Source organism: Cyrtonyx montezumae, unplaced genomic scaffold, assembly GCF_038088225.1.
Source record: "Cyrtonyx montezumae isolate F1298 unplaced genomic scaffold, pur_monq_1.0 scaffold_131, whole genome shotgun sequence".
NCBI classification, from domain to species: domain Eukaryota; kingdom Metazoa; phylum Chordata; class Aves; order Galliformes; family Odontophoridae; genus Cyrtonyx; species Cyrtonyx montezumae.
The window spans coordinates 23381-33562 of NW_027071861.1; the positions used below are offsets into that span (position 1 = coordinate 23381).

General features: G+C 58.8%; 1 protein-coding gene across 1 annotated transcript in view; it reads right to left on the reverse strand.

The window, feature by feature from the left end:
• CLPB (ClpB family mitochondrial disaggregase) overlaps positions 1-8515 on the reverse strand; it is a 30453-nt gene extending 21938 nt beyond the window's left edge. Inside the window, 4 exon segments of the mRNA XM_065731173.1 lie at positions 38-141; positions 4713-4799; positions 6521-6572; positions 8158-8515. Of these exon segments, the coding sequence (XP_065587245.1) occupies positions 38-141; positions 4713-4799; positions 6521-6572; positions 8158-8515 (601 nt within the window).
• Between the last annotated feature and the right edge of the window lie 1667 nt (positions 8516-10182).

The following is a 10182-nucleotide window of genomic DNA, read 5'->3' on the forward strand; positions in this document are numbered from 1 at the left end:
CTTCTGGCACCTCCGGAGCTGACGAGAGCAACGTTACCTTCCAAGGAATGGAGGCCTTTCTCCTTGGCGGTCTCATAGACGCTGCTGAAGTTGTCCCCGAGGTTCGGATCCGCGCCGGCTGCGAGGAGGGCCTTCACCACACTGCAGGGAACCACAGCACACGTCAGGCATGGGGCAAAGCAAACAGTGCGGAAGGGAACGCTGCGGGACAGCGATTCCGGAGCGGGGAGAGGTGGATGTGAAGGTTGGGCGTTGGAGCAACTTCCAACTGCTGCGTGAGAGATCAGCATGAGGTTGGCACAGAAACCGTCTCGGTACCCAAACCGCCATCAGATGAGATCCCTCAGCGCCCCTGCAAGCAGCTGGAAGCCACTTCATCTTTCATTTTCCTTCCTGGTTCAATCTTCCCCTGACAAGCAGACAGCGGCGCGCTGCTTGGCGTCCATCAGAGCTGCCGTGGCTCTGGGGCTGACAGCTCCGCGACGCGACCGGCTGACACGCGTCTGCAGCGTCCCCCTGTCACCCCCAGGTAAGCTCCTGTCCCATTTACCCCGTAAATGCATTAGTGGAATTAATAAAAAGTGCTTGTTTGGTTCCTGGAAAATGGTGCGATGAGGTGAAAGAGCCCATTCACACCCAGGAGACCCAGTGCTGCTCACCACCCCATTCCTGATCCATCGGCCTTCTTGGCCACCTGGGCACACTGCTGGCTCATACTCAGCCCACTGTCCGCCAGCACACCGAGCTCCCTTTCCATCAGGCAGCTTTCCAGCCACTCCTCCCCGCGCTTGTAGGGCTGCCTGGGGTTGCTGTGCCCAAAACACAGGACCCCATACTTGGCCCTACTGAAACTCACACAGTTCACCTCGACCCATCGGCGCAGCCCACCCAGCTCCCTCTGCAGCACCCCTCCCCGCCCGGGCACATCAGTGCTCCCTCCCAGCTCTGTGTCACTGCAAACCGGCCAAGGGTGCACTGCATCCCCTCATCAAGATCCTTAATTAAGATCTTAAATAGCAGTACCAAGCCCTGGGAGGCTCGTGCCCGGCCGCCCCGAGGCGCGGGCAGCGTGGCTGAGTCCCCCCCACAGCTCAGCCCCCAGCAGTGTGGGTCTTCGTTTGGTTTCCACGTGGTGAGAAGCAGCTCCCGTTCATCAGCACAGATATCAATCCCCTCCGACTCCGGGGACGACGGAGAGGAGCGATGTTCTCTGGGCGCTTCCATCGATCCGTGGGGGGAAAAGGGTTTTTTTTGCCTCTGGACTGACAGATTGTGCAATGCATACACACGCGTGTGTGCGACGACACGGGGCGGAGGTGGGGGGTGGGGGGATCGATGGCCACGGCCGTGCTGTCCTGGGCAGCTGGGATTGCTGAACCACGAAGTCCGGTGATCCCCATGACCGCGAGCCATCGGCACAATGCCGCCCCGAGCCGGGGCACGGCCGCAGGTCCTGCCTGGACACAAAGCTCCCTGCATCTTAACCCTGAGAGGGGGGAGGAGGGCTGGGGGCTCAACACGTCTCAGCAGGGCACCCCGGTGCACAGGCTCAGGTTGGGGGTGTTGAGGGGGAGTGCATGCTGCTGCCTGCACACCCCAATAACGGGACTGGGAGCACTACCACCCCACGGCACGCCGCCCCACAGCCTGCAGGGCCAAGGGGAGCTGGGGCTCATTCCTGCTTAGTTACTACAAATCAGCTCAAGGTGCAAAGCTAGCAGGGAGAGGATCCCCCGGCAGCACAGAGCAGAAATCCTCCCTTGGCAAAGAGCTCCAGGAGAACCGAGGAACCGCTTTCACGCAGGCCTTGGAAGGGACAGCAGGGAGTGGGAACGACTGCCGCCACGCTCCCAGTGCTCCCAGTATCCCCCTGCGAAACCTGGAGCGGCCCTCATCCCGCAGAGATGTGCTGGATCATTGCTTCAAGATGGAGATCTGAATATAGGGATGGGGAACTGGGGGAGAGGGGGCTGCGAGCAGCGTGGCCAAAGGAGAGGGCACAGAGAGCTCTAAGAAGTGACTTCGGGAAGGCCAACGCTTGGCAGAGATGTGTGCCCACGCTCCACACATCGGGTTCTGCATTTCGGGACGCTGGCTCAGTGCCGTGCTGTGAGCAGGACAAGGAGCAGCCGTGCTCTGTGGTCTGATGGAGGAGGTGAAGAACAGCAGTGCTGCAAATGGATCCATTTTGGGGGTAGCTCTGAAGCTCTGCGCTCAGCTGGCGACATGAAGGAGACCTGTGGGTTTCCATACGGAGCGTGTGGACGGCCAACTCCAACAGAAGGAACCCGATGTCATCATATATATCATGCTGTATCATATTGTTTCATATCTGTATCCTATCTATCGTATCATCATAAGGATGATATTTGTTATTCATATAATGGCCTACACAATGTACTCTACAGGTGGCCCAAGACCATCCATCCCTCTGTGCCCAAATGGAGTGGATGGGCGGTCAAGTTGAAGAGAAATAATTGGATGGTCATCATATATATCGCATATATCATATATCATATGCATCATATCATCATATGGATTATATATTTATATAATGGCCTACACGATGTACGCTACGGGTGGCACAAGACCATCTATCCTTCATCACCCAGATGGCGTGGATGGATGGTCAACTCCAAGAGAAGTAATTGGATGGTCGTCATATCATATCATATCATATCATATCATATCATATCATATCATATCATATCACCATATAGATGATATTTGCTATTCATATAATGAATATGATGTACTCTACAGGCGGCCCAAGACCATCCATCCCTCTTCACCCAGATGGAGTGCATGGACGGCCAACTCCAAGAGAAACAACTGCACGGTCATCGCATATATCATATCACCATAAAGACAACATTTGTTATTTACATCATCAATTACACAATGCACTCCACAAGATGCCCAAGTCCATCGCTCGTCGCCCACTGCAGTCCATGAGAGCCAGCAGGTCGGACCCCCACGCCCTCTTGGCTTCCATGAGCCCTTCCACCCCATTTCGGGGCCGATTTTCGCTAACCCCCGTGCCATGCACGGACTTCTTCCCCGATCCCTCTCAGCCTTCACAACCCGGGCAGCCCCGTTCTGCTCCGTCGCTCACTCGGAATGGTCAACAGCCGTCACACTCCGCTGCTGACCATTGTCCCCTGGCAAAGGTGGGAGGCTCCGCGGCCCGGCCCGCTGCGGACGGGCAAACAACGGGGCCCGCTGCCGCTCGGACATCAAAGTTAAACAAACAGCCCGTCCCCAGCAGCTCCCCGAGGAGGTCACGGCTTTCAGCTTGTCACAGCACACATCAAAGTTTGCACCACACACGAACTCGGCACACGGATTGGAACGGCGTCGCCCGAGAGCGGATATTCAGCCTTTGTGCGCCGCGCTAAGCCTGTGTTTAACCAACTCATTACGCTCCTCTGCTTATGAACTTGTGGCTAAGTAAAGCGTCCCCGAGAGGTTGTAGCATCAAAGCTCGTTCTCCCACGTTTTCTGAAATGGGATTTCTCTTTTTTTTTTTTTTTTCCCCCCTCCTTAAATAAAATAAATAATGAAGAAAAAAAAAAAAAAAAGCCCTAATTGAATTTACTTGTAGACTGAATACATTTAAGAGTGCCTTTAAAAGGTTACAAGAAGCCACGGCGATCATCATGGGAACTAAGGAGGGAGGGCACAGCATTCAGCTTCTTTGCTTCATAAAGGTCGAGCATGAAAGGCCCAGCACAGCCCCCGGGGGGGGTGGGGGGCAGCAGCTCCCGCGGGGGCTATTGGCGGCTCCGCCATCATCCCAGCGCGACAGAGACATCGGGTCACAAAGCGACAGAGCCGGAGGGGTCGGAAGGGACCTCCGGTCCACCCCTCCCTAAAGCAGGTTCCCTAGAGCAGGTGGCACTGGAAAGCATCCAGGTGGCTTTTGAGTATCTCTAGAGATATCACGTCCCACTGCTGGGCTCTTTCCAGCAGTGCCCAGTCTGCCTGGAGCCGGGGAGCACAGCACTGGGCGCAGTGCTCCAGGTGTGGCCCCCCTGGGCAGAGCTGAGAGGAGGAGAAGCTCCATGCCCTGCTGGCCACGCTCTGTGCTATGCACCCCATGGTTCCACCAACCTTCTTGGCCACCAGAGCACACTGCTGCATCATGGTCAGCCTGTGATCAACCGTTGGCCAACCAGGACACCACTGGTCTTCTTGGCCACCAGGACACACCGCTGCCTCATGGTCAACCACTGCTCAACCACTGGCCAACGAGGGCACCATTGGCCTTCTTGATCACAGGGACACACTGCTGCCTCATGGTCAGCCTGTGGTCAACCACTGGCCAACCAGGAAACTACTGGCCTTCCTGGTCACCAGAGCATACTGCTGCCTCATGGTCAACCACTGGTCAACTCTTGCCCAACCAGGGCAACACTGTCCTTCTCTGCCACTGGGACACATCTCATGGTCAACCACTGGTCAACTGTTGGCCAACAGGGACATCATTGGCCTTCCTGGCCACCAGGACACGCTGCTGCTTCATAGTCAACCTGTGGTCAACTAATGGTCAACCACTGGTCAACCGTTGGCCAACCAGGACACCACTGGCCTTCCTGGCCACCAGGACATGCTGCTGGCTCACAGTCACCCCGTTGGCCACCAGGGCCCCCGGCTCCTTCTCTGCAGAGCTCCTTTCCAGCCCGTGATATTTGGTGCTGAGACAAACGTACCTGGAATTCCTGCTGATGGCCGCCACCATCAGAGCCGTCCAGCCGAGCCGGTGCCTCGCGTTCACGTCTGTGCCCTCCAGCAGTAACCTGGACAGAAGGGAGACAGAAGGCTCAGGAAGAGGATGCGGGGAAAGCATCCTGAGCAGACAGGAGCTAATGAGGTAACACAATACATTGCAGGCGTCCGTTCCTGCGCAGCCTATTAACCTCCAACCTGGTGCCAGGTTGGAGCGCTCGGGTGCAACCAGGTGTGTTTCAGAAGGAGCTCAGATCTCAAAGCACGCGCCATTAGGATGACAAACCCCAAAACTATGAGGCACCAAACTGACGGTGAACAGCCTGGCTGAGCCTGGGACCCCTCTGAGTCCTTCTGCTCCCCCAGGCCCTGCAGAGCACAGCACCCAGATCCACATCTGGACGGATTCTGGAGCTTCAGCTGAAGGGGACGGCTCCTACGAGTCGCACAGGGGTAGTGGGGGCAGAGCAGTAGGGCCGGAGGCAGCACTGCCATCCTCCCTCAGCACAAGGAGCACTGGGTGCTCCCAGCAGTGCTTCGGATCCTGGAGCTGAGACCCCCAGCACTGCTGAGCCCAAGCACATCCCTGGGCACGTCTGGCAGTGCTCAGATCCCAGTTTGGAACAGTTTGGGCACTGCGGCCCTCGGCTGCTCTGGAATTCACTTCGGGAGAGCTGCAGGCACAGCTCTGGGAGCTCCTTCACCCCGAGACGGACAGCAGGCGCCGAGCTGCAGCGCTTTGATCCGTCCCATAAAGAGCCCATAGGGTCGCGCGCGCCGCGGCCCCCGGACAGATGTGCCTCTATTCAGCCCGCGGCCGAGGTTCTGGGTGAGCGGCTCCGAGCTGACACCGAGCCCAGGGGGCATGTTTGAGTTTGTGCTCAGCACCCGGGCTCGTCCTCCTGCCAGGTGGAGGAAGAGGAAGCTGGAAACTTGAACTCTGGCTGCACAACAATAGCTTCTGTTCGTGCTCGCGCCGCTGCCCTTCTCCTCTGAGTATGCTTATGGGCCCTGCACCTCACCCTCTGCACCTCACACCACCCCACACTGTGTTAGAGGATGCCCACCACAAATCCCACACCCCAAAGCCACCCCGATGCCCACCCTTCAAAGCTCGCTCCTCAAAGCCCCTCACCCCAAATCCCACCCCAAAGTCCGCACCTCAAAACCCACCCCAAATCCTACCCCCCAAAGCCCCTTTAACCCAAATTCTGCTCCTCTAGGCCACCCTTTAAGTTATCCTCACCCCAAATCCCACCCCAAAAAGCCCCTGCACCCCATCCTCAACCCCAAAGCCACCCCTAAATCCCACCCAGCACGGCGCAGGCAGCGGGGCCTTTGCAGCAGCCCCACCCCGAGCAGGGGGAGCACGGCCGCTGCCCTGCGTGCCCCCCCTCACCCCTCACCCATCACCCGGAGCTGGCTGAGCAGCAGCTTCCTGCAGTGACAAGCAGCAGGACACACATGCCAATTAGCAGAGCACCAATATCCTCTCTTGGGCCCTCGATCCAGACCAGAGCTCAGCCCTGGGCTGCTGGGAGCCAGCCTGCTTCCTTCCAGCCCCAGCCCACCCCCTCCAGCGTCTGCACGCAGCTCTGTGCCCTGCAGCAGAGAGCAGCACCCATTCCCACCCCATGCAAGCATCCAGGACACCAAAACATCTCTCTGTACCGGTGTGGGGCAGCCAGGGGGGGAGAAGGACGGAGCTCAGCAGCTCAGCACTGCAGAGATCTCCTCCCCCCCCACCCTTTGGCAGCACGCTCCCCTTGGGCACCGGCACGAAGCTGCTCACCTGTTGACTTCGGCCACGTTGTTGATCCTGGCAGCTTCCAGCAGAGCATCCTCTGGAAGGAAAGGAGAAGAGAAGCAGTTAGGAGACAAACTGACGCTCAGAACAAACAAAAGAGGACTGGGAATGAAGACTTGTGTTTCTTGCAGTGAGAGCGGAGGGATGCGGGGTGCGGCGGGCACGGCCACGCTCCGGGCAGAGGTGCCCAGCGCAGCAGGAGCATCGTGTGGGATGAGGAGGACATCTCCCGGCTGCCAGGGGAAGGACAGCATCCCTGCACGCTGCCATCCCCTGCAGCGTTGCAGCGGGACCTCAGTACTTCCTCTGCTGCTCCAGGATGAGGCAGCAGCGATGTGGGCTGAGGGACAGCACTGCTGCAGGTGGAACGAAGAGGGAGAGCGGACAAATGAGTGCCAGCGGTGGTCAACCACTGGTCAACTGCTAGTCAACCACTGGTCAACTGCTAGTCAACCACTGGTCAACTGTCGGTCAACTATTGGTCAACTGTTGGCCAACCATTGGTAAACTACTGGTCAACTATAGGTCAGCTGTTAATCAATCACTGGCCAAATGTTAGTCAACTATTGGTTAACTGTTAGTCAACCACTGGTCAACTATTGGTCAACCACTAGTCAGCTGTTGGCCAATGATTGGCCAACTACTAGTCAACCGTCAGTCAACTGGTAATCAATCATTGGTCAACTGTCAGTCAACCACAGTCAATTGTCAGTCAACCACTGGTTAACTGCTGGTCAACTGTTGGCCAAACATTGGTAAACTACTGGTCAACTATAGGTCAGCTGTTAATCAACCACTGGCCAACTGTTAGTCAACTATTGGTTAACTGTTAGTCAACCACTGGACAACTATTGGTCAACCACTAGTCAACTACTGCTCAACCACTGGTCAACTGTTGGCCACCAAGGCACACTGATTCCTCATGGGCAACCTATGGTCAACTACTGACGAACTGTTGGGCAAGCACTGGTCTGTTTGGATACCAGGGCACACTGCTGCTTCATGGGCAACCATTGCTCAACGAATAGTCCGCTGCTGGTCAAACACTGACCTGCTGCAACAGCAGGGTACACTGCTGCCCCGTAGTCAAGCTGTGGTCAACTACTGAACAACTGTTGGTCAACCATTGGTCTTCCTGGCCACCAGGGCACACTGATCCCCCACGAGCAACCCTTGGTCAACTACTGGCCCCCTGTTGCTCAACCATTGTCCTTTTTGGCCACTAGGGCACACTGCTGCCTCATGGGCAACTACTGGTCAACTACAGACCGACTGTTGGTCAACCGCTGGCCTTTTTGGCCACCAGGGCATATTATTACCTCATTGCTCAACTAATGGTCAACTGTTGGTCCGCTGTTGCTCAACCATTGTCCTCTTTGGCTACCAGGGCACACTGCTGCCTCATGGGCAACTACTGGCCAACTAATGGTCCTCTGCTGCTCAACCACTGGCATTCTTGGCCACCGGGCCGCACTGCTGCCTCATGGACAACCAGTACTCAACCATCGGACCACTGCTGCTCAACCTCTGCCCCTTCGTGCCGCCAGGGCACACCGCACACAGCCGCCGCTCGCTGCCCACCAGCACAGCACCGCCCCCCGCCCCCCCACGGCCGTACCCACCCTTGGCTGCGCGGTCCCTGCCGGAGCACGCCGCCAGCAGGCCGAGCGCGGCCAGCACCTCCCCGGCTCGTGCCCTCCCATCTCCGCTCCTCTCCCCTCGCGGTTCCGCCGTCACGACCCGCGTGGGCCCCGCTTTCGGCTCGTCCCCGCGCAGCAGCCCACCCGCGGCCGCGGTCCTCACGGGATGGCGGCGGCCTCTGCCGGCCGCTCCCGGGACCGACCGGAGCCGCTCGGCCGACGGCCCGCAGCTCTCCGCCGGCGCACCGAGGGCCGCCCGCGGGGAGCAGAGCCGCCGGAAGGGCCCGAGGAGCCGCGCCAGGCCCGGCGGAGGCGGGCGGCCCCACAGGGCGGACAGCATCGTCCGCGGAGCCGCGCGCGGTCACGGTCCCCTCCCCCCCCCTCGCCCGGCTGCGAGCTCACGCCGGTCGAACAAGATGGCGGCCGCCGGCGCGCAAAGCCTGCTGGGAGATGTAGTTCGCGTCACGGGGAAAGGACTCCAGCCCCCAGGGTGCGCTACGAGCGGAGCGCTTCCGGGAGAGACCGGAAGCGGATGTGGAGCCCGGCTGGGGGCGGTGCGCTGCCCACTCACCCTATACCCAACCCCAAATCCAAATCCCATACCCCAACCCCATACCTCAACTCCATACCCCATCCCCACATCCCATACCCTTGCCGCCATCCCATACACCAACCCCATATCCCAGTCCCCATTCCCATTGCCCTCATCCCATACCCAACCCCACTCCCCCATCCCATCCCCAATCCCATTTACCCTATTCCTTCCTAACCCGTTCTCTTCCACTCCGCTGCCCCCGCCCCATTCCCCAATCCCATACCCAAACCCCGTTCCTCCATCCCATTGCCCCCACCTCATTCTCACCCCAATCTTCCCCATCCCGTTCCCATTCCATCCCAATTCCCATCCCAATCCTATTCCCATTCCTGATCCCAATCCCATCCCATTCCCATCCCAATCCTATACCATTCCTGATCCCCGTCCCAATCCAAATCCCTATCCCAATCCCATCCAATTCCCCTCCCAATCCCAGTCCCAGTTCCAATCCCATCCCAATCTCAATCCCATCCCAATCCCAGGCCAATCCCAATCCTAATCCCAATCTCATCCTCATCCTGATCCCAATTGCAAACCCAATCCCAATCCTGTTCCTTATCCCAGTCCTGATTCCAATCCCATTCCCAATCCTGATCCCATTCCCATCCCAATCCGATTCCCAATCCCATTCCGATCTCAGTCCCAATCCCATCCCCAATCCCATCCCATCCCCTTCCCATCCCTCTCCCAATCCCATCCCAATCCCAATCCCAATCCCATCCCATCCCGATTCCATTCCCCCCGCCCCCATTCCCATTCATTCCCGCCCGGCGCTGTCAGCGCAGCTCCGCCCCCAATTACCGCAGCGCTGTTAATTACCCACAAATCCCCCCCCCCCAATCCCGTCCCGTGGGGCGGCCCCCTAACCACGCGGGGTGAGGGAGGGGCGGACCCCAGAGCGCTCCGCGCCGGCGCCGCAGGTCAGTGCCCCACATCTATGGGGTGGGGGCGGCCCCTATGGGGTCAAGTCCGTCCCCCCCCCAACTGTGGGAACCGTAGCGGCGGTGGGGGGCGGGGACCCGGACGAGCCGCGGTGGTCCCAAATCTGTGGGGTTTGGGTGTGGGGCGGGGAAGGGCGCCCCGTATGTATGGGGTCCTGAGCCCCAAATCTATGGGGTTAGGGGTCAGCGTGTCCCATATGTTTGGGGTTTGGGGTCCAGAGGGGGTTTGGGGTCGGCGTGCTCCATACGTTTGGGGTCTGGAGGGGATCGCTGAGCCTCAAATATTTGGGTCGGGGCTTCGGAGCCCCACTGTGCATCCCATAACCCCCCTCACCCCACTGCCCCAAAGACCCCATTACCCCCTTCCACCCCACTGCCCCTCCCCACCCCATAACCCCCCCGCACCCCATGTCCCCCCCCGGCCCCACAGCCGTTCCCATTATGGCGCTCAGTGCCGGAACCCGAAAGCGA